The 15,534-nt window shown below is 36.1% G+C and overlaps 1 protein-coding gene across 3 annotated transcripts in view; it reads left to right on the top strand.

Moving 5' to 3' along the window:
- Window positions 1-13,819: 13,819 nt before the first annotated feature.
- Window positions 13,820-15,534, top strand: part of CLSTN3 (calsyntenin 3) — a 1,069,180-nt gene continuing 1,067,465 nt past the window's right edge. For all 3 annotated transcript variants that reach the window (XM_044079705.1, XM_044079706.1, XM_044079707.1), the window contains exon 1: window positions 13,820-14,194. In XM_044079705.1, the coding sequence (XP_043935640.1) occupies window positions 14,113-14,194 (82 nt within the window). In that variant the 5' untranslated portion in view covers window positions 13,820-14,112. The remainder of the gene's footprint in view (window positions 14,195-15,534) is intronic.

Genomic DNA, 15,534 nt, shown 5'->3' on the forward strand with positions numbered 1-15,534 from the left:
ATTTTAGCAAACCTTGTGTGTGTGTGTGTGTGTGTGTGTGTGTGTGTGTGTGTGTGTGTGTGTGTGTGTGTGTGTGTGTGTGTTTGTGTATCTGTGCATATTGCTCAGTAATGAACTACTGTCACACCCAGGTTGTATCCTACACTGTGGTTAATCACATCTCTGAAGTGGATTAAGTTATTCATGAATATAAATGGGTGAAAACTGCATTTGTTGATGGGGAGCCAAAACAATTACTTCAAATATTTGTTAAAGATACAAGTGAAACATCACATATATGTTGCTTAAATATTAGTAAACAACTATCAAACTCCATTGAAAATAATTAAATTCATGTAAGACAATAAAGTTAGATGTTTCTGATCAGGTATTATGTTATGGTAACCCTGACAAAATGGTCTCATTATGTGACTTTCACAGAGTCAGATGTTTGTAAACTGAAAGACTAAAACCTAGAACTATGTAATGAAACTGGTCAATAATGCATGAACTCAATACTTTGTTGCTATATTGTTAGATATGTAAAACGCTTTACTTAATTATAACTAAAAATGATGATGTAATACAGTGACTTGTAAAATTAACACCAACCATTGGTAGCTAACTTTCTGATCGATTAAGAATACACACAATCCAGAGTAAGCAGAAATAAGAATATGACACACAGATTATTCATAACAGGTAATGCTATGGTAGTACAAACTAAATGCCTCTGGAGAGAATATATTTGTCAGAGATATGATTTCAAAACATGAACATAATTATTTGTATATTTTAATGCTAACAAAAAAATAGCATGTGGTGTATATTACTTCAAATGTGTAAAATCAGGTCTACATGCATTATCATCCATGTAATTCCTTGCTTTAGGTGTCTGAAGGAAGGTTTTCTAAGAATGACTATAATACGTTGTCTGTTACGTTGATGCATGCTGTGCTGAAAGTGTTTGTTCCTGAGAAGCTTATAGGTTACATTTAATCATCAATAATTAAACTTCTCATTTACTGCAGGCCAGATGAATACTTTGTACTAGACAGGGATGGTTTGTGGAAATAAAGGTTAGTAAATGAACTGCAGAGGTAAAGAAGACATTTCTTACAACTTGTATATACCAGTTTTATGTGCTCTAAACAGAATCTCTCTCACAAGCTAGTATATAAATAATAATGTGCTTAAGAAATAACATGGTATCTTATGAAACAAAATGGTAAGGGATTGCTTTACTCTTACATTTCCAGTACTCAATGAGTTTTGCTGAACAATAGGAGGGAACTACATTCATTTCTAATTGAGATATTTTATTCAACAGTATGTCATCTAGGCAGAAGAGTTTCCTTTCATCAGTGTTCTGCGAGAACATGTGACTTGCATTTCACATGAATTTTATTTATTTACACTTTGCTGGCCAGGTTAGTCCAACTAGGCCAATGGACTATTTTCAGGGGAGATGCAAGGTGGAATTCATTTTGATTAAGGGAAATTTGACCAGGGCACCGGAAACTTCCTCTGCTCTTTTCAAAAAGTGAGATAGGATCTTTTATATCCACCTTAGCTACCACAAATTCAGACAGAAAAGGCCTTGGTTTTAACATCATATCCAAAGGATGGCCCACTCAGGAGTGCAGTACCATTCCCCTATATACTGCTCTGCAGTATCAGAAATGGAAAGCTAATCTAGCTACAGATTGTCAGAATAGAACCAACAGCATTCCCATCCTCCAACACCAGAGGAAACTGAATAAGATCACAGAAAAAAAGTAGAGGCATAGTTGGTGCATCTAGTGCCCAGACCCATTCCGTAATATGGCATCCCTTATCATTATTGAGGAGCAAAAAAAAAAAGTCTTGATCTGGTGACTGGTATTCCTGAAATGCAGGAACCAACCAGCTAACAAGTCAACCAACTCCTGTTTTTGCACTTCACCCAAAACAAAAGGTTCACAATCAGGTACCTGGACCTCCTGAAATACAGGAGCCAATCAGGTATCATTTCTGTGCCCTTCCCCCAACTTTCCTTTCTCAAATTTTAGGTAAAAGAAGAAAAAAAGGTTTTTTCTTTTAAACTGTACCCCCAAGACTCTTTCCTCAAATTTTAGTTAAAAGAAGAAAGAAGAAAAACATTTTTTAAAAACTGTAGCCCCAAATCTCCTTCCACAAAATTTAGACAAAAGAAGAAATATTTTTTTTCTTTTAAACTGTACCAAACTGCTTGTACAAATTAAACAAGCCATTGCTACAATGCCCCTACAGAGAGTGCTACAACACTCAGGCTTTAGTTAAAAAATAAACAAATTTTTTTTCTTTTAAACTGTAGCAAACTGCTTGCTACAAATGTAGCAGCAGCAGATGCTACAGTTTAGTCCTTGCACAGAGTGGTACAGCATTCAGCTTTTAGTTAAAAAAAATGAAAGAAACTTTTTTTTCTTTTACTCTGTAACAAATTGCTATCAAGCAACTGCTAGAGTTTAGATTACACATGGAATGCTACAGCACTTAGGTTTGATCGCAAATGCAGTACTGGCTTTTATGCACTAAAGCACAATCCAGATTGGAAGGCCAATCTCGGCCCTACTTTGCAGATGGGGAGGTTGCCCATTCACCTCTTTAAAAGATGTCTTTGACTATATCACATGATTAAGTCCCACCAGTAATTTTAAATGCAAAAGGAAGCAAAACAAATTCATTTTACTTAATCAGTTAGTGAAAAATATTGTTATAGATATGAGTAAAACAGATGGATAATTTTGCAGCGTTCTGTTTCAAGATATGTTTAATGTTCACAGAGCCTTTCAGAATTCAGATTAGTACAACAGGCTTAAGTGCATTGTTATGTCATGATCATAACTATCTAAGTTATATACTTAACATTTTTTACTTGTTTAATATCCTCACAATATTGTAGAAATTCAGTATTTTACAGGTACTGATTGACAAGATTAATATGAAAAATATTGGTACTTTATCCAAGACTATAGTAACAGTTTAATTATCTGGCTAGAGCCACATAGTCAATTGTTAAGTAAAAGTAAAAGAAACCATGCTGAACCACAATTGCTTTCAGTTCAGTCTTTCCAGTTATTGGTTCATAGGTGGTTACTAATCATACAGTCCATGAGGCCATTAATGGGCATAGCCCAAATTTCTAGTTGCTCCAAACAACTGTCTAGTTAAGTGATGTATTAATGGTCACACAGCAGGCAAATGAAAGGTAAGGGAATCAAACACTGTACCATGGGAACTAGCCTGTTAACAGTTCAGACTTAATCCTTACCTCCAGCAACTGACCAATTTATATGATATGGTTCACAGAGGATGTAAATGACAGAAGTATATAGCTGTGAGTGATCCCTATTTTGGGTTCTGGAGGTCCTTAACAGAAAATCTCCCTATATTTATACAGTGTGTTCCGTTCTAATCAGTAGATTGTCCACTTCACACAATTTTGCAATTGTTACCATATTTGGTCATCCAGATCCCACTCCCCACTTTGATAACTAAAAAGAAGAATTCCAAAATATGTGGCACTAGTGCAAAGCCCTGTGAGACCCTATAGGCAATCCTCACAGGCAAAGAATAAAATACCTAAGCTACCCAGGCTGGATTTGTCCTACTAAATCAACATTTTACCCAGAGACTTCTGAATAGAATAAAAATCAGTACTTCATATTTGTCAGTTATTCCCTGATGTACAGTAATGTCAGATACCTCAGCAAGGTTAATATAAGCAGCATGCACTGCCAGTCCTTTACCAAGTGCCCCTGCTACATCTTCAAAGAATGTCAAAAGATTCAGAAGACAAACTCGTTCCTTAGTAAATCGATACTCTTCTATATCTAACAGAAGTAAATCCATTCCACCATTTTAAGTACCTCCATTGTCACTCTGTCCACGCTTTTACATTGAGTAATAGTGAGGCTAAATAGTATAATATTACTTAGGTCTGATATGACCCTCTTTACCCTTTATGTATTGGTGCCATGACAGATTGTCATCGTAGGTCAGGTATGTGTCCACAGGCTAACACTTTCTTATGGAAGCTGTAAGAAGATCTACAATTTTGTTAGAGACATCTGCCCTTATTTCTGTAGCACTCTGACCCACACTTTTGTCTACTGTAAAACTGTGAAGTTTTGCAAAAGCATTTTGTGCAAGTAAATTCACTGTGTCCTGCTGTTGGGCGCTTGCTTCTTTCTGTATGATAACATATTACATTCACAACATTTCCCCTTTCAGTTTTTTGTTGTAAAGAATAACCTACTAGTCATTTCATTCATTTTGATCAAAGGATGAAGGATTTATTTAACAAGTTAGTTAGCTGCTATCAGAGTTGCCAGGGCAGCACTGCATTCTTGTAAAACCATTGGAGAATTAGAAAAGCCAAAAATAAAGAAGGTGATAGGATGAGGCCCAGTTGTTTATTTTATTTTATAACAAAATGGCTTGAGTTTCTAGAACTTTGATCACAATATTGGGTCCACAATGTTGCCAGTCAGCTGGAGACTTTGGAGGGACAGCGTGTTTTATTATGATTGCAGTTAGAAGATCATGAAGGCCTTTATTTAATTTTGGTCACCATTGAATATGGCCATATATAAATTTGGTGACCATGACTTTTTCAGGTAAATGAAGTAATGGCAAACTGAACAATTTAAGTTTCAAACACTACCACCGATTTGCTCAGGTATGACTAGCAAACAAAATCTTTTAAAGGTCACTTTAGGTGTCTTTCTGGTTACTGCTTCCGAAGTGACTTGTTGACAGAGATGGAACATGCTTATGAGTCAATATAGCTTCATGCAAATGGATTTTGCTTGCTTGTGGGTTCTGTAAACAGATACCATGTACGTATTTGCAAGAGTCTAAAATCTCTATATCAATGGTTGTTCATTACAAGTATAGTACATAAACAAAAAGAGAGGCTGATATTGTTGCTGGCTTACTTACTTATTAACCACTCTATTGCACATGTGGTCATCTGGGTCATATTCAGGGCTTTGTAATTGTAAAGGGCTTTATGAAACTAACTTGAATAAAGTTATATCAGTGTGAGTTATATGCAAAAATACACTGGAACTTGATTATATTTACTGAACTGAGGTCTGAACTATTCACATTTTGAATATTTGAGACTTCCTGATAAGATCAAACCTTGTAAAATAGTTACAGTCAGTAACTGATTTATGATGCTACTTGTTTTGATTAGCACAACTTTAGATTAGCAAATTCATCACTTTTAGAATGAGTTTTCTCTGATGCAGCACATATTAGTTAAAATTTGCTTCAGAACTGAATTTAGTAGTTGAATTTTCTTTGAGCAGCTTTAGGACAGCTGCTGCAAGACTCTCATCAGCTTCAGCTGTTACTTGGTTTGGGATGATATCAGGAAGTTTCAGGTAGGATTGCTACCTTTTCAGATGCCCATAGTGGGACATTTGGAAATGTGGGTTTTTGCAGGATAAACTGTACCCACCACCAGTTAAAAGGGCTGAACCTCTGTTGCCAAAATAAAATACCACTTTGATAAAATTTGAGCTTTTCTGTTGTTTTATATTGTACTAAGGTGTTTCAGATACAAAACTATTGTATGATATAACTTTTAGTGGAAACTTTGGAAATATTATTTGTCTTAAAATTTTATAATAATTGTCACTTTTTCATGGTTTTTTTTAGGAAAGAACTGCTAAATAGGGACTGACCTGCATAAAGAGGGGCACGTGGTAACAATAGTTTCAGTAGTTGTTGATGATTCCTTCTTTAGAATTTCAGACCATCACATTTTTAAGTGTGAGATCTTGATTAAGGGTCTATATTATAACATCAAAGTCTTACAACTTCGAATGTTATAATATCGAACCCTATTCAGCAAACGCTGGAAATAGCAAAGCTGCAGAACACTGAATACTTTCCTAGGGAAAGTATTCGGTAGGCTATTTCTGCATCTTTGCTATTTCCTCGACTGTAGACTGAAGGTTACAGACTGGGTTACTCTACTACTTTTTTGATAAGTGCCATGGGATCTCTTACATCCACCTGAGCTGTCACTAGCTCAGGTAGGTGGAACCTCAGTTTACTATCTCACCTGAAAGATGTTATCAATACTCTGTAACCAAAGTTCTGATCCTGACACTTACTCCATCTTTAAGAGCTGATAAGTCATTTGCTGTCTTGCAGTAGAAGATTTTCTGTTTCAGACTTCTACTCTGTAACATCTGCAACATGCCATTAGGCATAATTGTGATGACCTCCTCTATAGGATAAAGTTGATAATGCTTCCTCGATCAGTTTAGTACAATCTTGCAAATTATTACAGATTCTGACTAGCTTGGCCACTGTCACCCTATTAGTAACCCATTTTTATTTTTATTTTGTGTCTATTTAACTGTTACTGCTAGTGACTGGACATGCTTTAAGTCTTGCTTGCAACCAACAGACTATACTAAGTATCCACATCAAGGCTTTCAAACCGTAGTATTTATTCCACAAAGTAAAAAAGTCAAGTGCTTTCATCACAGAAAAAAGGACTTAATCAGAACTAGTACCAAAATTCAATCAGGTCCTTGGCATAACCTGTTGGTGATTGATTTGGTTTGTTATGCTTTCCTTTCTTCAGCTTCATTCTTTATTCTTGCTTGGCATGCTTTGGATGATAACAGGGAGCATTGCCTACTTCAAACTATAGACAAGATCATAGCATTTTTGCCTAGTAGCAAAATCCTTTCCAGTCCAGAGTTGTTGAAAGATTAGGTTGAATGTAGCCCATTGCTGACTGTCCATACTTGACCTTAAACATAACAGGTACTCTGAACAGAGCATGAATCACAGGAAATGTCTCAGGTGACATCTTCATACAGCAGTCAGCCTGTAGAAAACTCAAGCTTTCAAACAGGTCAGTATGCTATTTCAGAATATCGCTCATATTCTGTGTTACAACTTGAATACTCTGTTGGTTGTGCTGCTGTTCCTGTAATGAAGCACTAATCCCAAGATGCATTCTTACTGAATTTCTCCATTGTAATTCATAGTATTATACTAAATAAACTTGCTTTTCCTTCAGTTTTCATCATTTGACTCCACCTGCACCATATTAGCCTCAGAAATTTACAGACATTCCCACAAGATGGTGCAGATGTCCTAAGTCCTACATGCACATTTGCACATCCCATTGTCATAATGTACTTGTGTGTGTATTCAGCATCATTAGAATATATACTGCATTTTTACCATTAATTCCAGTAGAAACCTTTTCATTTTTCATCTATATTGAATAATCTCTATGACCCCCAAAGTTACACATGCATTTCTATCCAAAATAGATTATACTCTTCCCTTTGCTACACAATCAGCCAGACTTGCTCCAATGGCTTCAGCTTGTGCTTGAAATAGAAGAGTAGCATGCCTGCAGACCTATACAGTTTGCAGTTTCAATGTTATATTGTATATTAAGTAGCTTATGCCATTGCATTCTGCACAAACATCCATTTTGAACATTACTGTTTGCCTATAGTCTACAATGTTTCAGAACAAAGTTCAATTTGCCTTCATTAACAGCTTAAACAATATATATTTCATACAGTCACTATGGTCATCATGAAATGCATTATCACAGCATTTAGCATGAACTGTATTCCCTGAATGGATTTCAATAATGCATATAGACATTCCATATTTTGAGTGTTTTTTTTTTCTTTGCAAAAACAAAATCTTGTAAATTTTTTGTGTTTCAAACACAGCCTGGCTAAAATATTATTACATCCACAATGTCCAAATAATTGATTTTAATGCCATAGCAGTGTTTATACAAGTTGTGGTTCCAGGTTTCTTATTTTTTACCAAGTGCTACTTTTGATACTGTGTGATCACCCACACTTTCATTTTTATTTATGTCTGTATTTTTAGTTTTTAACATGCCTAGATTTCATATCCAGATCACCTTCTTGCAAAATCACATCTTTATTTACTTCAGACTCTTTACCATTAATTTTAAGATAAACAATTGACATTTTGTTTGCTTGGAACACTTATTTGGCTTTTTCCAATGTTAAGTCAGTTTCTTTCAATAGCCTGTCAGGCAGTCAGTCATTTCACATTGCACATACTATTTCTATCACTTATCAATGGTTCAGCTAAGTCACCAAACTCACAGTATTGTGCTATATACTTTAATTCAATGGCAAACTTACTTACAGTCTCCCAAATCCTTTGTTTTTGACAAAAAAATATCTCGTATATGGCAGGATTTTCTTGGGCGCACATTGTACTTGGAATTTCCATTCCAGTAAGGCAGTTTTCTGAGCCTGAGAATTGAGACAAATTGTAAAATGAATACATTGTGTGGCTTAGTATCATACAGGTGATCTGTTCATTTGGCATGCCTTTTTCAGTCCTTCCACATGGCCTTATAGCAACAGAAATGGAGGTGCAGCAAGCCAAGAACCAAGTACAATATACCATAAAATTAATTTCCTCTAAAACTATGCCAAACTCTACATAGTACACTTTGTAAGCACACAGAGGCGTACACAGAAAGGAGATTCTTTCATTTCATCTCCTTACTGCAGAATAAACAGACAGCCCAAATTACATGCCTCACAAAACTGAAGTTTTCAATCTCTTAAGGGAATACTAACTGAAACACTCAGTATGTGACAGGCTAGGACAATAACTTTAAAAGGTTAATTATACAATTACTGCTAATTAATATTCAAAAATGAGCACATTGATTGGACAGCCCAACCAGCATGCCCATTGTAAACTGAGCAGTAGTTATATGAAATGTCAGGACTTGCTAGATTGAGTCTCAAAACAGGGAGACTAAATTTCCAAAATATCAGACTTACATATACTAAGTCCAAGACGCCGTTTATCAGAATATTCCATTTTTTTCTGAGTTATGGCGAGCTCACATATTCAGTATGTGACAGACTAGTGCACTAACATTAACTCATTCACTCCAATGGAGGTCAGGAAGTTTGGACTGGAACTTCTGATGGGCGGTGCGAAAGCCTTTTGACAGAGTCAAATTATGTCCTCACATTTCAAACAAATGTTCATATCTGTGAAACTTTAGAAGTTACTAAAGAAGAATAAATGGAAACTCTTCAGCACAAACTATTTTTATAGTGGTAGTATTCTTTAGGTTGTAGGTCTTAAACTGAATTTTATAAGTCACAGTAAACACAGTAACTATTACGTATGTAATCAATATTTCAACAGCCACTCAAGTTACACACATACTGTCAGAAACATTTTATTCATCTAGCATAGAGCTTTCATATGAGGCTATGTAGCTCTGTCTGTGTTAATTGGTTGTTGAGATATTTGGAAAAATGTGAAAACTATATCTATATAAATTAATATCATAAAAACAACAGTTGATATATATTTACCTGCACTAGACAAATCAGAGGTCAAATATCAATGCAGTTGAGTTTGCCATTGCATATGCTTTAAGATGAAATATTTTAAAACCTTGTAACTAGCATGGTTTTGGAATTACTGATACAAATATGAGCAAGCAGTATTTGACACCTAGAGATGTCGGTAGGCGTTAACTGCAGATGCACCTGGAAGCGTCACTTGAATGTAGTGATATAAAAGGTTCATTATACAATTACTGCTCATTAATGCTGATTGAACAGCCCAACCAGTGTTCCTGTTGTAAATCAAGTGGTAACTATTTGAAATATTGGGACCTGCTAGAGCAAGTCTCGGAACACAGAGACTGAATGGCCAAAAGATTGGGCTTACATATGCTAAGTCTGAGATGCCAGAATATTCTCTTTTCTCCATGGTGTGGTTATTTCGAAGTTGGTATATATAAGTTCAAGGGAAGGGATGCAGGGGATTAAGCTCCCCTACAAAAAGACGTTTTAAGGGGAAGCATGATTTTCTAGATTCATTCTTCTCTGGGTTTTCGGTCTTTTTTTTTTTTCATCTTTTTGGCTGTCAGCATTTCGAGTGCCAACATTTCAACAGGGAGCCAAATCAGACATATACTGGTAGAAAAAAACTCCAGCTACTGAAGTACAATTGAGTGGATAGATGTTCTATTGTCATATGCTGGAGGACAGCAAAATATTAATATCATAAAAACAACAGTTGATATATATTTACCTGCACTAGACAGAGGTCAAATATCAACTAAAGAAACAGAAACATACCTCATGTTCCTTGGATCTCTCCACTGTCCCTCATAAAATCCTGAAATTTTAAACATAAAAAAAGCAATGGAGATTCTCTTTTCTCTATTCCTTCTCCTGCATGTATTGATCAAATCCCATGCACATCAGTAAACAAGGAACATGTGGAAGAATACCAAAGTGCCATTATACAAAGCTGTTATTTAAGAAAGGTAAACAATTTCTTTCTTAAATAATGTCATTGTATTAAGGCAATAATCCACTCCTGTTTGTGGGTGTATAGGATTTACCCCACAGTTAACTTTTGTTTAATCACTCAGTCTTCACCCTCATGGTCAAGCCAAACCATCGCAGTTGAATCCTGATAAACTCATGCACGATTGTGGATTATTGCTTATTTATGTGGAATGGGCAATGACATCAGATAGATGTGGCTCACAATAAATCAGTCCAGCAACAAGTAACAAAGTCATTAACAACGCAATAAAAATGGGGCACAAAGAACAATATCTTGTCAAAGTTACTGAAACACAATGTTTAAATGGGTATATTATTCTTATCACAGTAGGCATAATCAATAAACAAAACAGAAATATTTTAAACACTGCATAATTAGGACACAAAACTGAGAAATGGCATATAGAGCAAGGTACACAAAGCCTAAAGTGGAATATGACAGCTAAGGAGAGAAAATAAGGTGTAAACTGTAAAATCAAAACTAAAACAAAGCTTTGACAATAATCACTTATTATAAATAAATACATCAATAAAATACAAATTCTGGTAGCACTATGTACTATAATAAATCAAGATAATTCTATTAAATAATCTAACATCTGCAGTTTTAGATAACCTGGAAACAGGGTGGCATTTTTAACCATTACCAGAAATTTTTTTTTTATTTCCCAAATGATAATTCTGTCTATATCAGCTCTGTGTCCCATCCATCACTCTTCTCTGACTGACTAAAACAACCTAATAGGGTAAAAGTCAAATGCTGGATGTTTGCGATATGTGGTAGGTCACATGCTTTCTAAATACCCCGTGCTGGGTGAATATTGCCATGCAAGGCCTGTGATGCTGGGACCACATGAGGGTATCCTTTCATATCCTGTGTCCCTTTTCATCTTCAGTACTTCTCTCTCTTTGGTAGGCTGCTATCCCTGGTGCCTAGTTTGATAGGATTCTACATCTGTTCACCGTTTAATGATTCCCAATATTGTAAGCTTAGCCCAGCAATGTGCTCTTTGAGATGAGTTATCCAGCCTCCAGCTACTCACTCTCACCCACCCCCACCATCAATTTCAGCAGCATCCTAAACTGCTACTTGTACCTGTGTCAACATAGCAGCCGTCAAGGTTTCATTCCTCTGCACCATAGAGTTAACTATGACTGGGGACATCTGTGTGAGACTCAGGTACTGGCCTTTCCATTAAGGAGAATGAAGTAACCTTATTATTACAGATTATAAGGATTGCACTTTCATTGCTTTACCTAGTTTGATAGGTTACATTTCAGGTAAGCTATAAAGATTAATATTGCAATTTTGGATGCACTCATAGGTTTCATAGATTAGTACTAGGCTAACTGCCTTTGTGGGACATTTTAAGCCTAGCCAATTACCCCATGTGAGAATCAAACCCTGCACCTTGCATCTGTAAGGTAAACACCTTAACCATTATGCCAACCTCAGATAGGTTCATAGGTGTTTACTAGGCTAACGACCACAAGGGCCTTTTTAAGACTAGCCATGTATCCCAAATCTCTAACAAGTTCTGATACCCTTGATAAGTGTAACATGGGCCTGGGAGATGAGCCATTTACAGGTTACCTGTATCCATTACAGACATAGGTGTCAAACCAAGGAAGAATCTCCATGTGATGTATGATGTACCTAATACCCACTGTTAATCATCATCATCTTCTTTCAGCTGTTCCCGTTAGGGGTCACCACAGCAGATCAGCTGTTTCCATTTCTTCCTGTCCTCTGCATCGTGCTCTGTCACACCAACCACCTGCATGTCTTCTCTCACCACATCCATAAACCTTATCTTAGGCCTTCCTCTTTTCCTGTTACCTGGTAGCTTCATCCTTAGCATCTTTTTCCCAATATACTCAGCATCCCTCCTCAGCACATGTCCAAACCAATGTAATCTTGCCTCTCTGGCTTTGTCTCCAAACCTTCCAACCTGGGCTGACCCTCTAATATACTTATTCTTAATCCTGTTCATCCTCATCACACCCAGTGCAAATCTTAACATCTTTAACTCTGCCACATCCAGCTCCAACTCCTGCCTTTTTGTCAATGCCACTGTCTCCAACACATATAATCTGTCTTAGTCCTGCTGACCTTCATTCCTCTTCTCTCTAGAGCATATCTCCATCTCTCCAGGGTCTCCTCCATTTGTTCCCTACTCTCACTAAAGATCACAATGTCACCTGCAAACATCATAGTCCATGGGGAGTCCTGTCTGATCTCGTCTGTCAACCTGTTCATCACCAACCCACTGTTAATAACATCCTCAAATGAGGCGTTTAATACAATATGCTTGCCAAAGACTCTGTATGTATGCTTATGACTTAAACTGTTGATGAAATGATGCATTTGTTAACCTAATTTAGTGAAAAACACTGTATGCTTGTCTTTGCCTATTATTATCTCTGTATTATTGTTACTTATGCTTTGTGCTCAACTCTGCATGTTTGCCCATGTCTGTTAATAATTCTGTGTTTTGCTTCTGCGTTTGAGTCATGGCTGAAAAGTTTCTTTGGATCAGCCCAAGTACCAGGCTATCAAATATAATAAATAAACAAAGTGAACAATCAGAAGGAAGATAAACAGGTTGCTGTCAGTATAGTACATACTGTATCAGGACAGCTAAATACTGCAGAAGAGAAGATGAAGAGGGTGTTACATTTTTTTCAGATAGGATGCATAGTGGCTTCATATAGGGGGAACATATAAAATAAAAGGGCTCAGCCTCAATATAATAGATTATTTAAGAAATAATTACGGGGCTTTTGACTTACTTAAAAGGTTATAGATATGCAATAATCTTATTGTGAAGAAAGTATATAATGCACTTAATCCTGATATAATCATGCAGTCACAAGGCTTTAGTGTGAATTAACATGCAAAGAGCCATTGACCTTTCAGAGCTGATACTGAGTAAATATAAAAAACCAGATGGACTAGATGGTTATTATATTTATTCTCCTTTGTTTCTGTTGCTGTGATTATTTGTGTTTAACTAGGTATAAAGCAAATGTCTGGAATGTAACTAAGGGATAAATTAACTTTTTGAGAACTTCTTTTTTTGCCTGTAGTTAGTAAGTATTTACATACTACAACAAGTTTTAGTATATGACATTCAACATATGTAATGTAAAAATAAAAACAAAAACCCAAAATGTAGTTTTGCAGCTTGAAATAACTTTACCACTACTGTGAATCTGTTATGTCCACCCTTCTTTCTACTGCATTTTAAGGAGATGAATTCAATCAAGCTAGTGTTTTCAAGCTGTAGAGATGGCTTTAATTTTAGTAGGCTTTCACTTTGTACTCTGCCGTTTCAACAAAAAAAAATATCATTGGCTGGCATTGCTGCCCATCATTTCATGACAGAAAATGTGTAAGAGGAAGAGAGAGAGAGAGACAGAGAGACAGCGTGCACTGGAGGCAAGAAGTGAAGGGGGCGGCTTTCCTCTCTGACAGATGTGTGACGACATCCTGCAGTGCAGGTGTGGGGGTTTATTCTAAAGGAGAACAGATAGCAGCATCCTTGCCTTCATAAAGCAAGGAGCAAAACATTAAAAAAAATCAAATAATCTATAAATAAAATTTAAAAAAAAGTATAACAAGACAGCTTTTTGCGTATACACTTATAATATGCATTAATATCTATGAAGGGAGGTCAAGCTTCTGGAACAAAAGCAATCACCTCTGCATAGGAAAGATCCTTATATTTGCAAAATGGATCATTCAAAGCTCTTCTGTCTGAACACTGTTTTTCTACTGCTATCTGCTTTCATCCATGCTGCAGTGAGCAACAAAGGTGGGTAATATTCAAGTTTATGTGTTAAAAGAATGCATTTGAATTAATTGTATCTCTACTGTCATCTAACATACATATGCATAGACACACGCACACACACGTGTGTGTGTGTGTGTGTGTGTGTGTGTGTGTGTGTGTGTGTGTGTGTGTGCGTGCTTGTGGGTGGGTGTGTTAGCAGGTATGCACGTGTGTATAAGTGACTGATAAAAGAATACAGCACACGATTTCTATTTGTGCGCGCGTGTGTGTGTGTGTGTGTGTGTGTGTGTGTGTGTGTGTGTGGCATGCATATGATTTTCCTCTGAAATATGAACTGTAAAGAAACATGACTCTGAAGGCTCTGGTACTGCACTAATAGATGTGTACCCCTCCCTTTTTCTCTTCTGTCCTCTCCCCTCCCCTCTCCTCCCCTCCCCCAGCTCTTTTCTGCAGCCTGCTTGCATCCTCATAGAAAGGTCTAGTGGTGATGCATTTCTCCACTGCATTCAAAAACATTGATGAATGTTGTATTTCATTATTATCATCATCATTATCATTATCATCATTATTATTATTATTATTATTATTATTATTATTATTATTATTATTGTCATTATGCATTGCTTTTCTCTATCACATCTGGTTACATAAACACACAAGACCACATTATTATTTTGCAAACTATGCCCAAGGCTATTGATGATAAAATCTTGTGAACCTACCTGCCTGGCTAGCAAAACACGAATTGCATTGTTTAATGCTCAAAGTATTGTTATTGTCAATGCCTGTGCAGTGCTGTCTAAGCTATGCATTGTGCTTTAGTTTCTGTTTTTAAATACTTTAGATATGGAAGCTGAATTTATAAATAAGATAATAAAGATACAGAATCCAGCAAAAAACAGCAAATTAATATTATTTTCCTTTAAATATTTTTCATAACACATTACACAAATTTATAATTTTTTTCTGGGGATTTAGGCTCAAATTATAAGAACTGCAGGCTGCTTTCGTGCTTTGCATGTTCATTTTCATAATCTGAAACTGAAAGAAAAATTCACTTTTCAACACACATTCCATTCAACAAACTGTGGAGAAAAGGTAGTAACAAAAATAGAAACAAGCGGTCATACTCATGGGACAAGCACCTTGATAGTTAAATGAACCTAATTCATTCAGTAGAAATTGTCTTACCCTAGGCTACTGTATGTAGTACTATTTTGGGCAAAAAGACTAAATCAAGCTAAGTTTGCTGTAACCATCAGCCCTTTTATTATGCAGATGCCAAAATTATGAAGTAAAAAATAAACTTGCTTATGTTGAAACAATTACTGTTCATAAATATGAAAATGTGTTGAAAAGCA

This window comes from Protopterus annectens, chromosome 8.part0, assembly GCF_019279795.1.
Source record: "Protopterus annectens isolate FY-2018-M chromosome 8.part0, PAN1.0, whole genome shotgun sequence".
Lineage (NCBI taxonomy): Eukaryota > Metazoa > Chordata > Ceratodontiformes > Protopteridae > Protopterus > Protopterus annectens.